This window comes from Phodopus roborovskii, unplaced genomic scaffold (genome assembly GCF_943737965.1).
Source record: "Phodopus roborovskii unplaced genomic scaffold, PHOROB, whole genome shotgun sequence".
In the NCBI taxonomy this organism is placed as follows: domain Eukaryota; kingdom Metazoa; phylum Chordata; class Mammalia; order Rodentia; family Cricetidae; genus Phodopus; species Phodopus roborovskii.
In genome coordinates this window covers 775364-801519 of record NW_026126636.1, presented here as the reverse complement: position 1 = coordinate 801519, position 26156 = coordinate 775364, and the positions used below count along the sequence as shown (strand labels likewise).

The 26156-nt window shown below is 47.0% G+C and overlaps 1 protein-coding gene across 5 annotated transcripts in view; it reads right to left on the bottom strand.

Moving 5' to 3' along the window:
* The window catches only part of Znf536 (zinc finger protein 536), a 442803-nt gene that overhangs the window by 230161 nt on the left and 186486 nt on the right, over positions 1-26156 (bottom strand). For all 5 annotated transcript variants that reach the window (XM_051207054.1, XM_051207056.1, XM_051207055.1 and 2 more), the window contains one exon: positions 11024-13201. In XM_051207054.1, coding sequence (XP_051063011.1) covers positions 11024-13199 — 2176 coding nt within the window. In that variant the 5' untranslated portion in view covers positions 13200-13201. The remainder of the gene's footprint in view (positions 1-11023; positions 13202-26156) is intronic.

The following is a 26156-nucleotide window of genomic DNA, read 5'->3' as shown; positions in this document are numbered from 1 at the left end:
TTGGCTCCAAGCGCCTTTACCCACTGAATCGTCAGGCTGTCCCAAGATGGTTCTTACACATTAGAAAAGTGTGTGTGACTGTGGACCCAGAGTCAGGCCTGTAATGTTATATTTCGTGAGGAGCCAGAGAGCACCAAGGAACGCTGAGGGCAGACAGTGTCTGTTTGCACAGGTCTCCTATGAGCCCTTGTGCAGTTCCTGCCCCAACAGAAGGACAACAGCATCCTCAACCATGTCTTCTGCTGGCATGCTGTGGGGGTATTATGCAGAGGACACATCCTGGCCCCGAACTCACCAGAGCCTCTGTGAGCAGGTGTGTGCATTTTCTCAGTAAAAGAAAGTTCACTTGGGTGAAATGAGCAAAGCTGTGGCAAAAAGCGTTCATCTCAATATGAAGCCATGCAATTTTTCAGGGTTACTTACTTAGGATCCCAGTGACAGGCTCGCCCCCAACCCGTAGTCTGACAATTGACCAGTTCATGACTCAGTGACCAAGAAGACAGCATGGACAGAGACAAAAGCAAGTTCTGGAACCTCCACTTCATCCCAAGTGTAGACACACTAGCCTTTATTGTGCTGTTCTCAACCAAAAACATTGACGGGCAGCCCTGCCAAGGTGCCCAGCTCCCCCAGGACCAGTGTCAATCCTGTCCTGTAGTCCCCTGCCTTCCTCAGAAACCAGGCTCTTCTCCAGTGTCCTGTTAAGGATGTATCAAGACTGATTAACCCAAGCTTCACAGCCCAGGACAAAGGACCACAGCTAGGGGCTGGTGGAGGCAGGGACAAGTCTGTGTGCTGTGAGTTGAATGTGGAATGTTCCTCCAGATTGATTCCCAGCTAGTGGTGTTGTTCTGTTACATTGTTGAACTTTAGGAGTTGGAGCCTATTTGGTGAAGTAGGTCACTGGAGGAGAGCCTTGAAAGCTGTTGTCCAGTCCCAATTCTTGGCAGAGCCCTTCTGCTTCCTACATGGTCAGGAGTATGTGAGAAGCCGGCCCAGCACGCTTCCTTAGCCATGGACCAAATCACTTTAGCCACCATACCTTCCCTGCTATAGTATTACCTGAATCCAGCATCAGAGTATATCTCCTCAGCCTTCAGTTGTTTCTGTTGGATATGTCATGATAGTAAAGATGGAGGAAATTAATACATCGTATCTACCTGCTCCTGGCATCACCAAGACTGGTTAGGTTCTACAGAGGGAAGGAGTTACTCCTCTCTGCTCGGTGAGTTACTTGCAGCTACTTGCAGCCAGACAGAGAGATGCATGCCTATAATCCCAGCACTCAGGAGGCAAAGCAGGAGGATGGAGAGTTCATGACCTGTCTGACCTATTGAAATAGTTACTTAGGTAACAGAGAAGGCTCCTTAACCCTCATGAGATATAGGGGAACAAACAGGACACCAATGATCTCCAAAAGCTCCTGGAGAACTTCCAGGTGTCTGCCTCACTCCATAACGCTTGTGTGAGCCTCTGTGAGCTTAGATGTGCTCTCTCTCTCTCCTCCCCTTTGCATCGGAACCTACTTCAGTTAGAAAAGAAATGAACTAATGGTTGATCACAGGCACGCACTCACTATGAGGGAACAAAGGAGTCAAAGAGCGAAGGGGACAAATTCACAGTCATGGAGGGATTTACTTGGGGCAAAATCTCCAGGGCAAAGTCTCCAGCACGGAAACTTCTGACAGTCACACATCTGCAGCCTCAGGGACACCTGCTGGGGACCACAGACTTACTTACACCTAAGGAAATAATTGCGCATGTGATTGGAACCATTCAGACATAAACATGCAAAGGATGTCCATGGGGTGTGTCTTCTCAGAGTGAGAAAACTAAAACCAAGCTCTCTGCCTTGTGGACACATTGAATCAATCTTTTTATAGATATGCCTTTTCTTCTCTGTATCTCTATCTTATTCTGTGATTCTCTGAAGAAGAAAAGCAAAGTAATGTGCTGGCCCTGGTGGTGTGCACATCCAGTTACAGCACCCGGGAGGTTGAAACAGGAGGTTCTCACGTTTGAAACCATCCTGGGCTACATCGTATGATCCTGTCTCGAAACAGGAAAACATGAAACAAAAGGATAGTTATTATAATAGGACAGAAGCCTGCATGCAATACCCCATATGACACACCCATCCTCCTACCGGTTTTACTAAGCTATACCAGACATCATCATGCCCTTTAATTTAAGGTGAAATTGAGTATTTACTGCAGATATCATGTGTCCTTCAGAACCTAACATGTAACATAAACCTAGGAATGATTACATGGAGTGTGTACAATGTGACCCACTCATGAACCACACGGTCAGATGCATAAAAAAAAGAACAGAAAGGCATGAATTAGAGTGATCATAGGGTGAAGTCCTGAGTGGTTGTAAGTATATCCATCTACAATTGCTTTGTTCCTTTGTTCATTAACTTTTGCTTGCTTGTTTCTGGTTTTGAGACCGTGTCTGGCTATGTTGCCCAGGTTGGCCTTGGAATCCCCAACAGGTGGGCCTCACATTTGAGATGCCTTGCCTCAGCATCCTGAGTGCTAGATTCACAGGTGTAAGCCACCATTCTTAGTTCAAGAAAAGAAATTAATGTATCTGTATCTTCTGAACGTCCAAGGTAAGTAAGGGTTAGTTTATCATAAGAAAAAAAAAGAGCCAGCAGCAGACAGCAGCAGCCTCTCTTGCTCATGAGCAAGGCCATTTCAGAGGCCTTGGACCCAGCTGACAATGATACATACCAGGCCAAGGCTCCTCCCTCATCTGGGATTATGACATCACACCACTGTCAAACTGGAAGATCATTCCCATCATTGGGGGAGTTAAATAAAATAAAACTGCTACTTATCAAAATTCTAAATATTTTTTTATCAATAAAGAGAACACCATATCTGGCTTGTTCTTCAAGGACAGCAACCCCTGTCACTATAGATACTGAGCTCAACATAGGCAGGTTGGAAAGGCTCCAAAATGCCTCTCAGGATGACTGAAGACAGCAAAGGGGATTCTGCACGCCACACACAAAGGCCACCAAGCTTGGAGTGTCTACAAGCTGCTTTAATAAACATAACATCGTGGTGGCGACCTGTTCTGATAGCTTTGGACCTGAATCCAGACAAGAGGAAAGAAACGAGTGGAGCCTCAACCAAAATTCCATCTGTACAAATGCCTCTGCAAGAGAATGGCTGCATTCCTCGGGGAACATCCTAGACCCTGGACACAGGTCAATGTTGAGTCCTGAGACATACGCCCTGCTTCACAAGGAGAGCAGCTAATGGCCGGCATCCTCAAAAGCATGTGACAAGTTGTTAAAACGAAGTACATCCAAGACCCACTTCCTCACACCCTCGGCAGACAGAGCACTCTGCCCAGGGCACCTCAAGCAGAAGCCCCTCCCACCCCTCCCACCCCACCAACCCCACCCACCCCACCCTTACCATGCCCATGCGGTGTAGTGGGCAGCAAGAGCCAAGGAGCCAGCTTGTGCTGTGTCTCTCACTTCTCTCAGACACATGTCACATGTCACACATAGCAACCAAGACACAGAGATGGGTCCCACAGGAAGATAAGCCCTCGCTTTCTTGTGGTAGGGGGAAAAAAAGCCAGTTGAATTGCACCCACCCAGACCACCCCCCTTGATTTCAGCACAGCGCCTCCTGGTGAAGCCCTAGCCACCCACCAAGTAGCTGCAGGCAGAGGTGAGACATTTATTGTCTCAAGACACTGCTGTTTCTTTTGAAAATGCAAATCAGGGCAAAGGTGGCATCAGCTCTCTATACTTGGTTTGGTCCCATTTTTCATGAGTCAAGCCCACTGAATTCTAGATCCTGTCTCCCCAGGGCATTTAGGGAGACTTCCATCACATTAATGGCCTTGTTTCCAAGGTGAGTATGCATGTAGCTAGTAGAGTTGAGTAAAGGCAGGAAGCAACATGCAACATCAAATAAGCAGGTGGAGAGGCAGCTGGGACAGTAAGTGCCCTCCGACAAAGCCAGCCTAAGCCAGATCAGCCTCTAGAATTAACCAGAGGAGTGCAGAAGGAAACCCCCCACTTTAGACTTTAGCATTCGAGTCCCAGAGGGGCCTCAACCTACTCAGGTGCTTGGATGCTCACGATGTGCCTAAGTGGGGGGAGGGAATAAACCCCAAACTCTGCCCAAGTCCTGTTCCCCTGAGTTCCTGTAGCAGGGGTCTGTGGCTTTCTGAGAAGGGCCTTCCAGATGGCGCCCGGATGCGGCTGTGCCAGACTCCACAGCTTAAGTAAATGTTGCCACGGTCCCATCCTGCCAGGAAAAGGCAAGGGGGACCCTCAACTCCTCTCAGCTGCAGCCGTGATCATTCCTGGGGAGATCAAAGCCCCTCCCCACCTGCCTGCCCACCCTCCTCTCTCCATCCATCTTCTCTTCTGTGTACCCTCAAGTCACTCCTAGCCATTTCCTTTCTAGATCCTGTTCAGAGCTTTGATAAGGGTGAGAAATGCCTATCAGATGCCAACAAGGATGGCCTGGGCCTGAGAGGGTAACCAGAAGACCCCAGGTTCACAGATGGCACAAATTTCAATGTTATCATCATGAATGAGGTGAGTGCCAAGAGCCAATCACCCATCTCCAAGATTGCTTCAAACTGTTACCCTCAACATCTATACACAGCTCCACAGTCAGAAAACACTTCTCTGACTCCACAGGCCAAATGGCTCCATATAACCCTTACAAAGTGCCATCATTAGAATGTTGGGTTCTCCTCAATGGATTTCATATTCTCCATCTTGAGCTACCCAAGTATCTTTGCTGGAGTCTGGAATCCAGTGGTGATTTTTTCAGTAAAACAGAGGCCTTGAAACTTAGCCCTGCTCCCAAATTTCCTAAAGGCCACATGAAGCTTGTAAATTGAGACACATTCCAGCATTTCTTTCCAGAAAATGTACTTCTCCTATGCAAGGTACAAAAGAGCCCTGCTTCTGGGCAAACCATAGTGTAGATGTCCCACGGTGCCTGTTTATAAAGCAAACCAATAGCTCTAGCCCCAACCTACCCAAAGGTGGTGGCAGCCAGGATGTGATTCAGAAACTCCCACTCGAGCTATGTTTTCAAAACTGGCAGTCTAACTCTTTGCTTAATTTATACCTGCCCTTTGCTCATCAGTGTTTGCTTACAGCCATCGTTTGGGATTTAAAAGACCATTTCCATTCCTCAAGCCAGTGAGCAACCCCTGGTGCAGCATGGGTGTCTCAGAGCTCTGTGGACTGGCTCACAACGCCCCTCCCTTGATGCACACCAGGAGGGACAGAAAGGATCAACACAGGGTGGACAGTCTGCACCCAGGTAAACGGAGTCAATCAACCAAACCTTGCCTGGACTTTCATCAAGCATAGGCCTGGAATCCAACCCTTGGTGCCCGCATGATGTCCAGAGACTACAAGTGTGTAGGGAGACTAGAACCTTCCAGAGCCTCTTCTGCTGCTGTGCTTCAGGTGTGAAGGTGTCTAGCCTCAAAGAAGGCAGGGTTTACAGCCAGATTCAAGGGGGGCAGTGACAGCAGAAGCCCCAGGATGTCACTGTGTGCTTTTGAATAGCTGTTTCTGAATACAAAACAGTGAGTATTCACCTTGGAATGGGGAGTTTATTAAAAGAAGTATTGGGAAGCATCCAAGCTCCCATGGGAGGAAGGAGATGCAGTGACTGTCCCAAAGCAACTAGCATCTGCCAGTGACTGTCAGCTAGCATCACAAGCTGCTCCCCGGAGAATGGACCACCCCAGGACCATGTAGAAGAGCTAAGGACTATAGGAAGTCACCCAGGCCTCTGACCCTTGCCCTCTCTAACATTCCCCAGGAGTCTCAGCCAGTGCATCCATCCAGGCGGGTGGCCACCAAATCATCAACTTGGAAGAAGGACTTTGGCCAGTGCCTGCCTGGGCATTGCTTTGGCACACACAAGCTGGGCCTTGGTAAATCTCCACAAACACAGTGGCCGCCTGCACATGCTCCCACGGTGGGGACGGAAGGGCTGCATATGGTGTTCGGCTTTGACAGCTGAGCTTTAAAAAAAAAAAAAAAAAAAAAAAGAGGCAGCTTTCATCTCTATGAAATAGCTCCAAAATTGGGCTGGAGGTGGGGGGCAGGAGTCAGGGTGATGGAGGGAAAGAAAAAAAAAAACGGACAGGCATAGGAGTGAGCCCGGGCACGAAATTTTATTTTTCAAGGAATTTCAGACCAGGATTCAAAGGTCCCTTTGCAAAATGCCATGCTGCTTCCTACCTGTGGTCCCTGAGTTTACTCATTCTAAGTTGCTGAAGGCATCTGAAACCATGGATGGCTTTTTAAAATGAAAATACAAGTGTCTTATCCATCTATGAGGGAGTTGCACTCATGCTCTTGGTTGCGTTAAACATTCTTTAGGAGTTTATAAATGATTATTTCCCAAAGTTGTGCTCTACCAGAGGAAAGTGGCCACCATGCCTTGGGGATGTTCTCCCAACCTTGACCTCTCCTGGAGGTGGCAAATTGACAGGGTGCAGGGCCGGCACTACGGTTTTCCCGGAATAGCCTGAAAACTTTTGCTTTCTGTTTCCTCTGCCGATAATGACTGTCTTCGGCTCTGCAGCCAGCTCCCCTCTCCCCCTCCCAGCCCCCTGTTGCTGCAGCCATCCCCGAGCTCCAGTATAAAGTTTGGCTTTTGCAGCAGGAAGCAGCTGGGCCAAGCAACCAGCGAATGATAATGACCTCAGAAATCTGCTGTTCGCTCGGCAACAATAGGGTGCTCAGTCTACTGGAAAATTGTGTTCATCAGCTAACTCTGCTCAGTTACTAATTGACATTGCCAAATATTTTAAGAACAATTGGAATGCACAAGCAAAAAGAAAAAAAAAAAAGAAAAGAAAAAGGAAAAGAAAAAGAAAAAGGAAAGAAAAAAGAAAGAAAAGTAAAGGGAAAAAGGAGATCTTAATCCTCAGACTTCTATGTTTTCTCTTTTCTTTGTGGTTTTTTAAATCATCTTTTAAGGCCTTGGATTTGTTTGTGTGGAACAGGCGGTGCTTATCATGAATGGGGGCAGGGAGGGTGAATCACAGGAGAAAAAAAAAGTGAGAAAGGAAGAAAATCTATCATCTCACTATCACCAATGGTTTGCAGGGGGTGTGGGTAAAGGCCTCTGATGCAGTGGTCAATGGGCCCAGGCGGGATGAAGACTCAGCATCTGAGGAATGCATTCTAGCAACAAAAGCTGACCGACCCCGAGGCTTTTAGCCCAGCTGATCAAATAATCCTTGTCCAACTCAAAATATTACAGCAGAAGAAGTAGGGGTTAACGGTATTTCCATCTTTGCATCTCTCCCTCCCTGGCTTCCATTGATCAAGCAACTTTCCTGACTTTATTTAATGAACGAAGGGTCAATGCATTCAATTACCCCCTTCCCACCATCAACACTTCAATTATCCCCACTCCAAAATGATGGGGGATTCAGAAGGTAACTGCCCTGTTGGATATAATGAACAGTATCGTTTCTTAGTACATTAAGTTTTAATTATACTAAGCATGATTTCCAAAGCAAAATCTGAAGAAACGGGACTTTAGTTGTTTTCTAACTCATAGCAAAAGCTAGGATACATCGGTCGTTTGAGGGAAGGTTTCAGGGAAAGATACAGAGATTAATGTCATCAGAGCCTTTGCACTCGAGCCAGAAAACGAGAAGGCATCAGAACAGCCGCCCTACTCTCTAAATGTCATAAAAGAGTAAAATTTATAAGCTGATGCTCTCCAAATAGTTTCGCTTTGCAATGCACACGAAAGCAAACGACTATGGTGCACTATGGTGTGAAATTATAAACGAGTCAAAAATAAACAAACAAACAACAACAAAGGGAGATGGGGAGGTGATCTGTGTGGCAAGTTCTGTCGCTTTTCTGTTAGAAAATATGACCTCTCCATCTGTCAAAGGTCCTAGTTTTCACGGTTGATCTTAAGCTCGGTTCTCAGCAGTTTGGAGAGGCAAAAGAACAAACACATTTTCTGGTTCACTGGAATCATTTTCACATGTTCACTGATTCAAACATTCTTTTGCTCACATAACAAACAGCTGCATCCCACATTAGCCTAGCCAGTGACAGTCGCCCATCTCGGCAATAACTGTTTGATTGCAAACTTGACCCCTTCTTCGTCTCGGTCTGAGCAAGACATTTTTAAACAGCCACTCGGTTCCCAATCCTCCTTTGCAAAGAATTACATCAGATAACAAAGGACGTCTCTGCCACTCATTGTAAGCCTTCTTCTAGAGATCTATTCTAAGAGGCTCTGCTAAAAAGGTTTTTTTTTTTTTTTATGATGAATTCAAAACTACTATCATGTTAAGAGCAGCGATTTATAAAGAAGAATTCATTGGTTAAGATCTGAAAAAATAGTTTCTCAGGCCCTACTGACCCAGTTTTCAACAAAAAAAAGAATCAAGCCATGCAAATGAAGTTTTGTGACATTGTTATGCAGTCTGAGAAATTTGTAAGACCGTGTTTTGCAGTTATTTCTTAATAAAAGCCTTAATAAGTACTTTTTTCTTTACTTAAGGGCTTACATTTTCCCCTCCCCTTCACCTTGCAGGTTTCTCACAGGTAACAATAGAAATACCTACTGTGTCAAGGGTTTTATTTGAACGCATCTTTGAATCACACTTTATACAAGTCACACTTGTTAGAAAGAAGAGGGGGGGAAGTGAACCAGATTTGGATGAGAATCCTAAATCCCAGCAAAACCTGAAAGCCCTCAGACATGCATCTGATTTGGGCTGCAGAGTGGGTATGCCATCCATTTCCCTACTTAGTCAGAAAAATTATGAAAGGGTCTGATTTGAATATGAAGAAAACAAAGAAGTCAAACCCCAAATGAAAGAATCAGTATTCACAATTGTAAAATCCTTCAACGGGGAGAATAAGGTGGAGAGCTAATGCCAACTCAATGCATCTCTTAAGCAATAAATAAATAAATAAATAAATAAATAAATAAATAAATCTGAATTTTTTTTTTTTGGTGTGCATTTTTTTTCTTCCAGCAGAGTATTTAGAGATGGGGAAGCAGCAAGCAGCTGGCTATCACTTGGCCAGAAGGTGATAAAAACATGGTAAACGTGTCATTAATAGAGCTGAACATTTGGCATTGGAATATAATGCTAAGATCCTCTTGTTTTAGCAGGTCTGGGAGAGGGCATGGAATCTGTCAGTGTGAAAACCATGTCACTCCAAAAACTTAGGGAATCCAGTCTGCTTCCTGACCTCTGCCCCTGGTAGGTCCCCAATCTCAGAACAGCGAAGAACACATTTCCTGAAGAAGAGACCCCTTTCCAAGAGGTCGGAAGGAGTCCGTGGAGACAGCAGAGGCATGCCTGAAGCTCAGCACCAGTATGTGGGGACCCATCCTGGTGGAGCTCCCATTGGCAGGAGGGACAACTTCACAACTTCACTCTCATGCAAGGCCCCTCCACGCAGCGTGACCTCATCCTCCCATGGCCCTCACATCCTTGGTAGACTCTCCCAAAGCATCTTGTCAGTAATAAATCGCCAGCGAGTCCAGGACTCCACGAGCAGACAGTGTGTTTCATGGGTATTTAAGCAGCAGCATTAAGTGCTATCGGAATCTCTGGAATGTGTAGTTCAGATTTATGTGTAAGACTGGCTTGTAATAAGCACACACACACACACACACACACACACACTCACACACTCACACACACACACACTTTATTCTCCCATGCGTTTCTTTGTAGAAGGAAGGGAAGCAAGCTGAAGAGAGAATGACAACAAAGTGTGCCGGCATCTAGTTAGTAACTACAGCAGTGAATCGTTTCTATGATAGAAATAACAGCCAACAGAGAACACGCATGCACACTCTCATGCACACACACACATGCACGCACACACTCAAACAGAGAGCAGAAAAAAACTTTTAAAAAATGACCCTCAGCGGCGCAATGCCACATCTTTAACAGTGGGCAATGCAGTGCCTCGAGGTGCCTCAAACTGTCTTTCATTTTCTAGACTTAATGGCTGATTGCAGAAATCAATGTTGCCATTAGTAACAGGGTATTTGTTATGGCATGATTTCCTCTGTTGTTAGGCAGTAGAATGATTACAGTATTAGCGAGGTACTTTCTTTATAAAGGGCTGGAGATATAACTTTCAATTTACTATCCATTAGTAAGAGACTTGGGAAATATGGATGAAGGCAACCCCTTACCTGCTGTTAGGTAGCGATTTTAATTTAGCCATCTTAGACTAGTATATTTATCCTTTTTTCTTTTCTTTCCTTTTCTTTCTCCCCCTCAAACGGGGCCAGGATGCTTCAGCGTTTCACAGACATTTTTGATGACAGATTTTTCTGCTTTGCTATTTTAGACCCCAGAATTGTATCGCCCATGCAACACAGTACAGCTGAAGACACACAGCCACGCATCTGTGTTTTCAAACCTCTGAGCCTGACTAAAACCATCAGAGGGAAGCAGTGTGGCTCGGGGGTGGGGGGATGGGGGGGGGACAGGTGAGCCAGGCTGCAGCATCAAAAGGGCACAAGAGGTAGCTTCTGCCCGGGGAGGGAGGCTGGGAGAGAACTCCCAGATGAAAGACTTGTGTGGATACAGTCAAGGCGAGGCAATGGAGACCCTCCACGTGTACATGGTGTTCTGGCGTCAAGCCTGAACTCCTGGGTTCCAGAGACAAAGCTAAGAACCAGGTTAGATGGCAAATGGAACTGAACAGCTGCAGGGGAAGGACAAACTGGGACCCATCCCAAAGCATGCCACCATCTCCACCTTTTGCTGGTAGCCATGGTTCGAGGTTGAAATGACAGTCCCGACTTTGGAACAGGGCACCACCTTGAAGGAACCTAACACACAGCCCAGCATCCAGCCTACCACCATCCATGGTCCAGCCACACCAACCTCCAACCTCAGACCGATCTTAAGGCCTGAGGCTAATGTACAGGACCAAGCAGGTCCCGCCAGGGGGCAGGGGGGGGCAGGCCCATCCCCTTCCTTCCTATCAACTTACCTGAGGAAGAAGGTGAAGAAGGGTGTGGACTGTCCTCCTGGGCGCTCCCAGTCTGAGACAGGCCACCTCCAGCCCCGCTCTCTTCTGTCACATTAGAGGAGCCCGGTGTGGTGGAGCGGCTCACCGACTGGGACTCCTGGTCACTGCCTGAGCCACGCCGCTCCTCCAGGCCCACGCCCACGTGGAGAGCATCCTCATCACTTTTGCGGTCCCGCTTGTGAACACGAGAATGCACGACAACCTGGTGGTAGGTGCGGAACACCCGCCCGCAGTCCGGGCATTCAGTGGGCTTCTCCTTCATGTTCCCAGGACCCTGCAGGTTGTATTCGAGCGTCTGGTTGAGCCCATGTGACAAAAATTCCCGACTGCCTTCTAGAGGGTCGAGCTTATTTGGCAGGTCTCTCTGATTGCCCACTTTAGTGCTGTGAACCAAATCAGCAGGCATTTTCTGCTTGGAGCCATCTGCTCCCACTAACACGTACTCCCGCTTCTCCTTATCAAACAGAACTCCGGCGTTTGCCAAAGTGTCTTCGTGGTTGCGCGTGAGCTGATGCTCTTTAGATAGGAAGCCATGTTCCATGGCCATGCCCCTGGCCATGAGCTGCCAGGCCTGATAGCTGTTCACGGGGTCCATTTCCGCCGCTTTGGCAGCTGCCTGCAAACGCTCGATGCAGCTGGATTTTAGTGGTGGCACGAGGTTGAGGCAGCCCAGTAGGGAGTGCTTGTCTCCCTCCTGGACACTGTGAGCCATACTGGAAATGGGCGACAGTAGCTTTCCCAGAACCTCTTTCTCCTTGGCCGGGAGCTCCCCTTTGCCGTAGAGCTGGGTGGGCTCGCTCAGGCTGGCTTTATCCGGGGCCATAAAGCCACTCTGCAGGCAGGATAGGTACCTAGAATACAGGTTGGCATGAGCCTCCTGGGATAGGCCACCCATAGGCACAGACACCTCAGGCTCGGTGGGGGACTTGTTCTTCACCGATAGCTTGTTGAGGTGGACCTTCATGTGATTCTTCAGGAACCAAGGCTCCTTGAAGCGCCGACCACAGATCTGGCAGCAGTGCTCAAAGGAATCTTTGTGCTTGCGCATGTGGCCCTTCAGGAACCAGGCCTGGCTGAACACCTGGCCACAAACCTCACAGCGGAACTCGTTGGCCGACTGCTCTCCACCACCATTGGGGCCCTGGCCTTGGGCCGACTCCGCGGTGATGTGTGCCTTCTCCACATGGCTGATAAGCTCCTCCTCCTGTGAGGCTGCAAAGTCACACAATGTGCACTTGTAGGGCTTATGCAAAATGCGGATGTGGCGGTCCAGCTCCTCACGCTTCTTGAACTTGCCTTTGCAAAAGGTGCATCTGAAGCCCGCAGCCGGGGTCACCGAATCCTCCTGCAGACTGGCCGGCTTGGGGGAGGGTGCTGGGTGGGCTACATCGGGCACACTGTGGTTGGGGGGCAAGGCTAAATTGCAGGTGGCCAATGGGGCCTGCTGGGCATGTGCCAAGGGCTTGAGATCAGACCTCGGTTGCAGCAGGCTACCCTTCATCTGCTTGTCCCGCAGAATGGCCCTCTCCTCTAACTCGTGCAGCAGACGGTTCTCCTCACGAACCCGTCCACGCCCCTTCCCCAGGTTGCCCAGCTTGTGGGTCCGCAGGTGGATCTTGAGGTTTCCTTTTTGGGCTGCACGGTGGTCGCAGTAGGGGCACTTGAATGGCTTCTCGCCGGTGTGAGTGCGCATGTGCAGGGAAAGGATGCTGTTGAACCGGAAACGCTTGCCACACAGAGGACACGGATACTTCCGGTTCTTTCGGGCATCATCCTCGATGTCACTCATCTGAGACATGATGCCTAAGTTCTGCCCATTGAGGAACTGCTGCAGGTCCACACGCCCATTGAGGCTGTTGTCCACATCACGGCCCAGCTGATTGGCCAGCAAGGCCATTTGGCTGCCCATGGGCTGCCCGCTCATGGGTACGTGGGCCTTTTCCTCAAGGGCTGCAGGTTGCTTCTCCTCTGGGTTGGGCCGCGGATGCAGTTCAGGAAAGGCATGGCTGAGCTGGGAAGTGATCTGGTGCAACTTCTGGCTCATGGCATACTGACCATTGAGGACCGGACCACTCAGGTGAGGCTCAGCTTCCGGTGCCGTCGAGGACACTCCAAGGCACAGACTCGCTTCTTCCATCCCTAGAAATAAAATCAGAGTTCAGATCTGTGCCAGGTGCAGTAGCAGAAAGAGGCAATAGCATCAGTTGGGCATGGGTCGGGGCGGGAGAGGACCCTTGCATTTCATGACTTATCCACCCATAATAATGCTAAGAAATTATAGTCAAAAACAATAATAAAAAGATGAATTATTAAATGCCAATTATGCAATATGGCAGTGTCCTCCAATTTGTTTTGGGAATGGATCGTCTTCCTTGTATTTTCTATTTACAGACTGCAATTACTCATTCACATTTCAATTATTAATATTTTACCATTTTCAACACCTAATAACATCTGCGGGTTCAACAGATCCTCCTTTCCCTTCACACAGTGTCCCTACCTGTTGGCTCGGCCCAAAGTTTGCCTTAGAGCAGAGTAGCTTTCATTGGAAGACCAACAGGGTCTTCCCTGTGTACTATATTCAGTACACCCACCAGTCTAAGATGAAAGAGATCATTTTATGATTTGGCCAAAGGAAAAAAAATAGCACCAATAGCATGATATTTACTGGTACGTAATAAAACAAGATAATGTTTTGGGAAAAAATAAAGTAAAGGACAGGCTTTAGAACAATAAAAGAGATTTTGCTTTAGTCAACAAAAAGTGCAGTAATATCTCATTAAGCTGATTAGTATGCTGCTTAGAAACAGTACTAGGTGCTGTAACACATGATTATAATCATAAAAATCCTTCAGTGTTTGCAAGGAAGCATTAACGAGGTATATTAAATTTTAAGGAGACTGCTAGTAGCAGCTTTGCAAACCTCAGAGATTAAGATTTAACCCTTATTTTACGAAACACTGATTTTTGTCATCTGGTAACTGTGTCCATCCCACACATGATCTCCTGATGGAATATTGGTTGACTCTTGAGGCTGTTGATGTGTGCATGGAGATAGACTTATGCCATATGATGCTTTCTCCCTGTCCTTTGGCTGGCTAGACAGCAGAGCCAGGGACTTTGATTGGCCTTAAAGAGATCTTTTGCAGAACTAGATAAAAACCAATTAAAATCCAGGGACGATGCCATAGGAAGTCTCAACCAAGTTTGAGTGTTTTTAATAACTTTCTCAATATACAGTAATGAGTACAAATTGTACCTGCATTATGTGTTTTGCAGAAAATTAGAACTCAAAGCTGTTTGTTAAATGCAAACACTCAGAGCTAGTCTGTGTAATTGTCTTTAATAGTCCCCTCTGCCCCTCCACAGCCTGAGCAGAACAGCAAATGCCAGACTGTTCCAGGTGGGTCCGAGGGCAGGCTCTCCTCCACATCCGAGCATGCAGGGTGCTTAGCGTTGATAGCAAAGAACACATGCCTGGAGTCCTTCTATTTCCAGATATGGCTTCCCCACGAAGGAGTCCAGATCCACTTCCTGCTTTTATATAGGTTTCTGCAGATCTTCCCTTTGTATTTCAACATGTTGGCCAACTAGATGGTCCAGGGGTCTTATCTTTAACCCCAGTCAAAACTATGGGGCCAACCAACTTCTACTGGGGGACTTGGGGAGCCCCAGCCAAGTCTACTGTTGGCTGGGTTGTCTCCCAGATAGACTAGACAGTGTGTGCCATGTTGGTCTTCAGTGGGAGACTGACTGCCTTGGCAAGAGTGAAGACGTGGGTGTTAATTTCAGGAGGGAGAGGGACTTCAGTGCAACGTATGCCAACAATGGCATGGTCAACTCTACACATGCTTACACACACTCACAGATGCACACACATGTTCACTTGCAGTAAAAGCAGCTTCCAATCTGACATCTTCAACTTTGAAGACTGGTCAGGAGCTAGGTTGTCATGGAGACCCTAGAATTCATTCAATGAACCAATGAATTCTCACTGTGCACCAGAATCTATCACTCACTGGTGGGTATGACTGTCGGGTTCCAGGAGTCGTGGCATCCACTGGCAATCAGGGAGGGGCACTCCCATAGTGTAGCAACTGTAGGCACAAGTGGCCTCCAGGGCCTAGTCTGCAGCCCTTCAGCACCTTTCAGCCCTATCAAGCCATGCTGGCTCCTGTCTTGAACCAATATGGATCATGTCCCTGGAGCCACACGACAGTGCACAGAATTCCACTCTGCAGCTCTTGGGAAATTTGGAGACATCAAAGCCAACATGACTGGCCTACTTCCCAGGGCTGCCCAGTTGGCCAGCTCTGCAGATGCGAATCCAGAAAGATGTGCTGTTTTCAGGTCGCTGAGGCCAGGTGCCAGTTAAGCAGAGATGGGGGAGGAGGCTGGGAGTGCAAACAACAACCCCCATCAGGTTGGACAAGGAGTGTCAAGTTGAAGGCCATGACTGCCTTCACCTTCCAGCAACTTGAGTATGGAATTCTTTTACTCTTTCCAAAAAGACAAGGTTGGTTGTTATTGTTTGTTTAAATCCACACCTTTTCCCCTGATGCTGGTGCTGCTGTGTTAGTGGAGGGAGGGATATAACATTCTACAATGTGCTTCCCCAATTCTTCAGAGTTGACTACGTCTGAGCTCACAGGGCCCTTTGCACCCACTTTGGTGGAGGTTGGTCCTCGGCTCTGTTCTATTTCTTCTTCTGACTCCCTTAATTGGGTCCTTCTGAACAAGCCAGCATGTCACCACTTCTCTGAGGACAGATGCCAAGAAGCAAACCCCCAAAGCTCAGCTGGCTCATCTTGGATTCTGTGTCCCCAACAATGGACAAGCAAGAACAGATCCTAGAAACACTGCCTATGGTAGCAGCTAGGCCCTGAAGGAGACTCATCTTCATTTCAACCTCACCTTTTCACAAGTTCAAGAACGTTTACAGCTCAGAAGCTGACTATCTACAAGCACCAGAGAGGGCTATCTCATCACCATGTTCTTCCGTCCAGGTGCCCATGGGGATCATACAGTCTTTAACCACCTTTGTTGGCCCTACTCTGGGCACTAAGAGACAGATAGTGACCACTCCATTCAGGATCTAACCATCACAGAGCCCATGTGTTCAGAAGAACCAGCCATGGCCTGGAAGATGCTCCTAGGATGCAGGCCCCTTAAATGAGGCTGCATAAAAGCTAGGCAGAGAGAGCCACTGTGCTAGAGCACTGTGTCAGATATATCTTCGAATCCTCGGCTTTCCATGAGCAGGTGAGCCCAGGCTGCTGCTATGTGTCATCCTAAAACACTGCCTGCTACTCCACTCGAAGCAAGAAAGAGGAACGTGAGTTCTTGGAAAGAGTGTGAGGTAATTGATGTTCTGTCGCTGGGCCAAAGCAGCCGAGGCAGGACAAGCTGGCCTTGGGCCCGGCCTGGGACTCACAAAACCTGGGCCAGCCCCAAGTTCTCCACACTTAGCAATCCACAACTCATTTAGGCCTCACCTCAGCCATTTAGCAAACACTGGTCATAAACCTTCTAATGTACCTGCCTTGTGGGCCAAGGACCTTCACGGGGAAGGGATGAGAAAGTACCTACAAGGATTATGTACAAAGTTAGAGAGATATACTCTGTGTAGTATGGTGTGTGTGTGTGTGTGTGTGTGTGTGTTGTGTGTGTGTGTGTGTGTACACTCACAATCATGTAAGCAAGCATACAAGCACAGACATTAAATATGACTACTGAGAGTCGGGCAGGAATTCCTCAATGGTGTACTCCAGCAACTCACACAAATACATACCATGGGAAACTAAGGATCATTTATCCTACTGTTAAAGGATTGGATCCAGCTGCTGCTGTAGATGCTAACAGGACTAGAGGAGGTGGGCTGCCTGCAAGAGCTCCACTGTTCTTATACAGTGTTATTACTTCTTTCCCTAGCCTTCCTCAAATACCACACAGCAAGTGTCTGACCATGACCTGTCATCTGCCCTATGGCTAGGTCCTGACAAGCAAGGCATGCATGCTTATCCATACACAATTCTGAACTTCAACAGCCAGTTTCCAAGGAACATTTTAGCCTACGTGCTCACTGCATCTTCTACTAGCAGCCTGGCTAGGAACTCAGCATCCATGCTGCAGGAGCTGGGGGCCTACATCAAGAAGCCATGGGCTAAAAGAGTATACCCCATGACCCAGGCCTTCAGGCATCTGAGCAGTGTGAACCTCGACTACTATAACCAATGCTTTCACATGGGTAGAAAACTCAAAGTACAATCGAAACATGTAAAATAGTGAAAGATGTAGCCCAGAGTTAGAATGCTTGCCACCCATGCATAAGGCCCTCAATCCCCAGCACCACAAACATACAAACAAAATAACTTCTCAACAATGAAAATGGCTTGCATTTGACCTACAACTTGTGGCTCCATCCCTAAACATATGAAGATGTGAGTCATTAAGCGTTGGTTGGCTGATGGAAGGAATCAATGAGTACATAATTACCTAAGTCTAGCAAAGGCAGGCAACTGTCTTCACTGGAGGTGGTAGTTAGATGTCATAGAGACTATCATAACATTCTACTTGGTCCTGACCTACCCTGGGTCACAGTGAGGAGCAGCGATGGCATTCAATGCCATGGTCGATACTGATGAAAATACAGACTGGCATGTAAGCTTCAGCCACTCCAAGATTTCTCACTGTGGCGCTGGAAGTTCTGGACTCCACCTCTGAAGGCAAATGGGTCTAGTGAAGGTTTCTGAAGGCCATAAGTTTTCTCCATGAGCTCTGCAGAAGCTCATGAGGAAGGGAATGTCAGCTCTCAAGACACCCGCCATTGGATACTGACTATCAAAATGTCTTGTCATTAGCACATCTCGCAGGTACCCGGGGCCATTTGGCTACTTTTGATAAAGCTAATGGCTATTCCATTTTTGCACTGCTCCTTTCAGAACTATTTCCTGTGATATCAATGACAAAAGCACCCACTTAACTCTTCCAAGGGGACCTAATTGTATCCTTCCCTCAGAATGAAATTTAAAACTATCAGGACACTAGAAATGCCAGCAGCCATAAGTTTAAATAAGTTTTACACAAAAATACAGTTCCATTTTGCAAACAGGGTGTTGGTGGGGGGGGAACCTAATGAATTGTCTCAAAAATATAGATCTTTTCAGTAAGTTGCAAAAAAAATTTTTGATCCTTATACTATGAAAAAAAGAATAGTTGAAAATTAAATGACTTTCAGAATAGCTGCTTCCAGTGGATTTTTTCTTTAAAAAAATTAAATATTGTTGCCTAGCTGAGCACAACAAAATATTCCATATTTTATCAAAGTGGGTAAAATGTTGCCCTGGACCCCTTGCAGGAATCTCACACCTGAGTTACCACACACAATTGGAAATTGTTACCCCCTTAACAGCTTGGAAGAGTCCAAAACAACCGAGTTTGTTCAAAGGAGTCTCATAGCCTGCGTTCTGGTTGTGGGGGAACATCCATCCCCCCAAAACCAAAAGATCCTGGCTCCCTCCTGTAACCCACCTTGCTTCCTTCTGTGTAAGTTAAGCAATAATTAGACAAGTTCACCTAGAACACAATGGCTTATTAAATACAATTTTCCCAATTGCTGATGCTTAACTGTTTAAGCAAGGTTGTTCTAAGCATCACACACTCCTGTTCTGAAATACAGAACACCAGACTACTGAACCTTTTCGGGGTCATTAAACAGCTGTAAACATTATTACAAAAATAAACCAGAGATTTCATGCCTACATTTTGGCCTAGAGCTTGCTGCGCTTAGCAAGTACATTTTTTTTTCAGCTCTTACAATCAACGCTGGTGACATTTGGGCATCCAAACAAATTACATCACAAACATTACTGAGGTGGGCAGGACACTGAGTGGTTTATTTGCCAGATGATTAATAGATAAACAAGAGGGCAGCATGGGTGACCTGTTCCATTTTTGACTGATGTGTAGGCAATGCTTTGAGACAGGGCCAGAAATAGTTAAAAAAAAACCTTACTGAATATATTAATTAAAACATGATATTCAAACAGACTACAGGGCCTGGAAATTGTGTAATGGAGAAAGCTGATTTCGAGCTGAGGGTCAAATTTTCAAAATTCCTCAAATCAAGACCTTCTCTGCCTCAGGAGGTGAGTGGGATTGGCTGAGCAGAGATAGCATAGAGCAGGAGGCAGTATCCCTATTGGTAGACACATCACCACCATCAGCATCTTTACTGCCTACACTATCAACAGCATCTTCATCTCCATAATCTTCTCCTTCCTAAGGAAAGATATATCAACACTGTGCTGAGAATATCACAATTATCAGTTAATGTCAGCCTTACACAACCTTATACCATCACAGCAGTGAAAAATAAGGAAACTGAGGCTCATAAAATTAAAGAACCACAAAGTCTCCTGGGAAGCCTGACTCCAGAGCCCAAGCAAAGACAAATGGGTGGGCTACATTTAACATTAACATTACATAATTCATGTTGCATTATAACACTCACATGGCAAGTCCTTCACTCAGACAGTGTACAGCCATGGACTAGATTATACCTGGCCAAGGAACACACACATGAACATATGTATCTAGACAGAAAGGCGTTTCTGAGGACCGTGTTAGTAGGGCAGAGATGGCGGGCACTATGGATATAGAGAGCACATCTGTTGCCTACTGGTTGGAAGACCAGAGTGTACACAAAGATTGCTTTAATGGTTTCTTACCATTTACAAAGGCTGGCACATCACCCTTAACTCTTCTTTTCTGAGTCAAGGGGGATCATTCTCCCAGTGAGGAAAGAGCCATTGATGAGGGCTGGAGAGATGGCTTAGCCGTTAAAGGCTAGGCTCACAACCACAAATATAGGAGTCACTGGAGAGAATCCAGTGGTGCGATCTCCCAGTGGTGACTTTGAGTACAAGCCCAGGCCTCAGTATATAAAACTGACCGATAATAACTGCCCTTTAGACATCCTAGGATTCTGAGATGACAAACCAACAAAACCCAACACAGCACTTAAATGATTGAAAACTCTAGCTGTACAAGAACCCTATCCAGATACTAACACAACATTTGGTATCATTGTTTTTAGATATAGGAAGCAAACTGAATTAGCTGATGTCTATTTCTGTGTCCAAAATACCAGGGCATAAACAACTTAAGAAGGATTTGTTTTGGTTCATGGCTTCAGGGGGTTCAGTCCACATGATGCTTGGCCCCATGTGCTTGAGTATAACTTCATAGCCACAGGCATATGTAGTAGAGGAGAGCCATTTACTTTACTCTGTGGCAGAAAGAAGGAAAGAGAAGGGGGGGTCTAGGTATAATATACCCCTAAGGATGTACCCCTAGTAACTTAACATTATTTTGGCTAGCTCCTACCTTCCAAAGTTTCTAGAACCTCCAGAATAGCACCGCCTGCTGAGATGTAAAGTACTATGAAGTCAGAGGTCTGTCTGTCATGGACATCTATCTCAGGGATGATGAGAACAGGGTGTTAAAGATGCGAAGGTGGAACATCTCTCTCTATATACCTCTCACAGTCCTCCCTCGCCTCTCCATAACTGCCAGCCCAAATCTACACTCAGTGCTCTATCTGGCTTTTCCAGGAAGCCTCCCAATGTGTCACTAGAAGAGAGTTGGTCTCACATTCCTCAGAACCAGCAGGCAGCTTGCTGGATTGTTGAGACCATCATGGCATCTGTCCTGCACACCCAGCCATCGGAGGTCATATGGTTTCTCTTCCTCTTCTGGAGCTGGGAATGGGCATCCTATTATAACCAAGCCTTCTGCAGGTCCAAGAGGTCCCAGGCCTGGGAAAAGTCCCCTCCACTGATTACTCATTTCCATGCTCACCATGGGATGGTGCCCAGAGCATCAAAGAGGTGAACAGCAGAAATCAGTCCTGGTGACACAGTGCTATGACACCAATGTTCTCCAGGCTGAGACAGGAGGATCACCACCAGTTCAACTCATTCCTGGACCATTGAGTGTCTTCAGGGGCAACCTGGACAACTTAGTGAAAAGCAAAGGGTAGCGGATGTAGCTCGAAGGTAGACAGACATATTTGCTTAGTATGTATGTACAAGGCTCTAAATCGACTCTCCAGCACTAAAAGGGGAAAGGGGGAGGCAGGGGTCCGTGAGCTACGGTCCAGCCCCTACCTGCCAAATTCCCGTCCCAGAAGCCTTGCTTTGGTTCTTCTCAATGAGATAATGGAAAGGCTATCACCCCATTGTTCTCTGGAAGGAATTTTACCTCAGTGCGTTCATGTCTATCATAGGAGTCAGGAAGGAGAGGGAAGAGGAGATGTGAAGGGAGGAAGAAAAGAAAAGACAATAGCAAAGAGGGAAGGGAGCAGAAGAAAGGGAAGAGTGGAGGGGGAGAGAAGGGGGGAAAGAAGCTTGGGGGAGGAGGGAGAGAGGAGAGAAGGGGGGATGGACAGGGAAGAGGAGAGCAAAGAGGAATGAAGAAAGGGAAGGGAGAGGAGAGGAGGGGAGCCCGGCCTCCACATGCCCTTACTGAAAGGCTTTCCTTTACCAAGACAGTGAAACAGAAGACCGCAGTGCTTGTCAGAAGAGTATTGATTGCTACCATCTTGCTGGCTTTCTCCGGGCCCCTTTTAAACAGAGCTGGTCATGGCAGGAAGTTAGCTATTTAATCCCCTATTAACCTGCCTCGGAGGGGAGCATTCTCTCCCACTCACAGCCGGTGCTCTGGGAGCAAGGATGCTGGCAGGTGCAGCAGCAAAAGATGCCCCCTGTCCCAAGGGCTTCAGAGAGCCGGAGAGCAGGCTCTACCACAGCACTCTTCACCCCGGATTAAAACAATTTACATCTGAGCAAACTGGAATAGAATCCCAGGTTGGCTGGTTTCTTTTCATTTCACCAAAGCCTCAGATTGGATTCAGACTGAAACTTAATATAATGAAAATGTCTACATGTCATGGTGACCAACGGAGGCCTAGCTCTGAAGAGGTTGACCCAAGTGGATTTGTTCATATGGCACCTATAAAAGACAAGAGCTCAGATATATGCCATCTCTTTAACTCATGTGATTGTGGCTGGATTCAACACCTGGGCACACCCAAAGTGCTCCCTTGGCTGTAGCAACAGGCAACCAAAGTCCTTTTGACCATTGGGTTCCCAGTTCAAAATCCTTAGCTTCTGCCACCCAGGGCTTCTCCAGGTTGATCTGACATGGCCTTCACTGGGCTGATGGAAGACTGAATGAAGTCACTGATGGACTTGTTCCTGAGAAGGGGCGTGGCACAGACAGGAGGTCTTTGCAAATGCTGCAGCTGCTAACATCACCTTCTCCCCCAGCATCTCCTCCTCTTGCTCCCGCTCCTCCTCTTCCTTCTCTTGTAAACCCTCCCCCATCCCATGATCACCTGCACCCCAACACTGCAGGGCTTTCATCTCCTTATAATCACCTCTGCTCTGAAACACACATTCAGGGAACCCCAACAGTCACAAGTATATGCAGTTACCAAGGGGTTAACGTGCTGACCTCCCTTATTTTTAAAAGCATTTCCAACTAATGAAAAAAAAAAGTGTTGAACACCTCCATTTGAAGCCTAGACAAAAGCAACAGGACCAGGCAATTCACAAGAGACACAGAGTTTGGCTAATGACCATAAAAATGTCACAACTGACTAGAAAGCCAAAAGGCTCACAACAATGGCCAGTTCCATTTACAATCATTGTACTAAGGATCACATTCAGATGCTAAGGTCCCCTCACAGTCACATACACCCCTACACCCCGGGGAGAAGTGGGAAGAAGAGAGTCTGGCTAGTGACCATGGGCTGAGGGTCCAAGACACTGTCTTTCCTAAGACACAGTGAGGACATATGGGAACCATAATTTTCCTTCCAAAATCAGAACCCCAGAGACCTAAGGTCATACCAAGGAAGACAGACTAGCAAGGTGGGTGTTCTAAAAAATTCTCCCACGTATATGCTGAGATTGGAGGTAGCAAAGGAAGTTCCTACTGTCACAACATAGCCTTGTATTTCCTACTTTCCCTAGAGAAACTTGTAAGAAAGCATGCGGCAGTCCTTCCCAGGAACATACCCTTCTGGGCCTCATGCTACTGCATAGCACCAATCACCTCTGCCAGCCCTAAACATCCTTGCTTCCCCAACATCCATGAGATTTCTCCATTTAGTTTTGATGGCCATAGATCAAAAGTTTGCATTTTTCTTTATGGACATCTATGCAGAGTTCATGCTAAAGACTTCCAGAAAATAGCCACTTTTGTCATCAACCTGTCCCACGTCCCATCCCTCTCCTCCGCGTTCTCTTTTGCCTGGGATCACGTGTCATGAGTAGTAGCTACGTGCACTTCTTTCCTCAAATATAATCCCCGAGGGAAGCAATACATAGACAATAATGCCAGAGCTGGAGAAGTCTGAGAGACTACCAAGCTCCTAGTCAGTCTAAATGCCTTTTACACCTTGGTAGCCTGAGGTCAGAAGCTGAGGATAACACATGTAATTATACACTAAGTTAGCAGCCATGTGTATGTGTCATACTTCCATTGATTAATTCCTAAGCACCCAGAAATATGGTAGATGCTAAGTAAATGAAGAGATGAGTGAGTAGACAAGTGGGTGGGTAAATGAATGAGTGGGTATGGATATGAGTGAATGGATGGATAAATGAAAAGGTGAATGGATGGATGGATGCATGCATGCATGCATAAGTGGGTTGCTGGATGGGTGGATAGGTGCATGAATGGGAAGATGGGTAAAGGAAGCCTTGCTGTTCACACAGAGAGATGGATGTGCGTTCTAATTACAGATTTCTACTGGCCTTGCTTCCCACCTCTCAGCTACCAAATGAGTCTGGCTGCTATAAAAACATGTCCATAACACACCTCCCTCCACCAGAATTCAAGCTCATTAACATTCTCCAGCTAGACAGCTTTCAGGCCTTTGATCCTATGATGTCCTGTGTGTAATGACTCATGGGGTTTAGTAAGTCAAGAGAACCATCTCCTATTGTCTCCCTGAACCTCTGCGGAGCTCAGAAATGATGTGTACACTTACGAAACACCCTGTGACCTCCAAGGCTCCACCACCTGGGATGTAACTCTCCAAGGATGCACTTAAAAGGCGTCTAGGGGCTGCTGCATTGGACTTAGAATTGGAGATATCACAAAGACAGTTTCCTAAAGTTATCCCTGCAGATACCACATCTGGAAGTCCAGCTAAGGAGGCACACTGGAGCGATTCCCTTGTTCTTTGGTGTGTTTGCTTTGTATCGTGTTACACCAGGCTGATGTGATGTAATGCGACAACCCCCAACCCATGAAATACATGAATCAGAATACCCCATAAATTTGAAGAAATACAGTTCTTTTCCAGACGTGGCTAATTATAAACTGCGGAAATTTTAGTGCTGTTGAAGTCGGTAGCAGGTTTTTAACAACCAGGGCATTTTGTAACTCAAGTTCTTTATATGCCCAGGAAAGCCAATCTCTGCTTCTTTGCAGCTTCCTTGGGGAATGCAAAGATCCTGCCAAGTGGACCTCCTTTGTGGAGCTCCCAAATCACTAGGTATCGACCATGACCCCCCCCCCACGGTTCTAATGGGAGGAATCTTGCCACTGAAATCAACTCCTTACCTGGGAAAGCCCTCTGGAAACACCACTCCAGGCTCTAGAATCCTTGCCATGTCTGGGGTTTCCTGTATATGCGCATCCACAGCAATGGTGGGTGCAGTGATCTGAATGCAGATTCCTTAGATAACTGCTGGGCAGGGGAACTAACCGGGCCCTCACTCCCCACCACACGTGTATGCCAAGGAGCCTGAATACTTTCCTCGGGTCTCCTCAATCCTGCACTTGAGCCATAGCACCAGGGTGACTACTGGATCAGTTGCAGATAGACAAAATATTCCACCGCTCTGCCTTGGGCAATTGGTTCAAGGCTCAGCACATGCCCTAATTCACGCCAATGAGAGTAAAAGCAAAGGCTTGTCAGGAAGTTTCAAAGCAGAGAGTTCAGTTGCTCACAGTGAGAGCCGGAGCTGCAGCAGCCACTTTGCTTTATAGAAGTATCTATAGAGGTCTCCACAGGGATGTGCGGGAGTCCAGGGCCACCCACCCACCACTGAGGAACGAGAGGAGATAAGTCACCTTCTCATTAGCATAATTTGAACTTCTGGATCAAGTGATACCTGAAGCTGGTACCATGTACATACTACATACTCGCATACATCAACACAGCCTTCTAGTGGTATCGGGTTGCATACTCTGTCACACAAAAGTAGTGAAGTTTGTGGAGTCTGTGCGGCTTCCTCGGCACCAGTCTGTATTCAGCCCTCTCTCTGTCCCTCACTCACTGCTGTCTTTAATTTTGTCCATTGTGCACATTCAGACCCAGCACGGCTCCAGTGCAGGGGTCTCCATGCACATTCTGAGGGGTCCAGCCAGGTGCTGCCTTGGGTTCCTCCGAATGTTTCCGGTTTATGAAGTAGGAAAAGAAATAGTGTATCTTCTCCTGTGTACCTGGAGTACAGAAGGCACAGCCCACAATAGGTGTCAAGAATACATTGTGCCAGGCTGGAGGGACTGCTCAACATTTAAGAGCTTGCTGCTCTTCTAGAGGACCAGAATTCGGTTCCCAGCACCCACATCAGGCTGGCTATACCCACCTATAACATCTCCACCTCAGGAGGTCCAATTCCCCCTTCTGATCTCCATGAACATGTGCATACCCACACATGCGCATAAGTTTAAACTCAAATCGCTCACTGCACTGGGCCACCCCTTGTCATGAGCCATAGTATCTGAAACCCCACAGCAGGGCATTCCTCCCAAGGCTTCACAGTAAGGAAGAATGAGCTTGCGCTGGTACCCTGGGATCCACCAGTCCTCTGGAGTCTGGATTAATGGACTCCGTGCTCATTACACGTCCTCCTCTCCCATCACCATCTAAGATAGCTTCAGATCTCTAGCCAAGTGTCACTGCCCTGGATTCCCTAGACCCAAAAGATGTCCACTCTGAGAACCTCACATATTCAGCAGTCTCTGTTGTTCATACCATGTACAGGCAATGGCGAAAGTGTCCCCTTTGGTA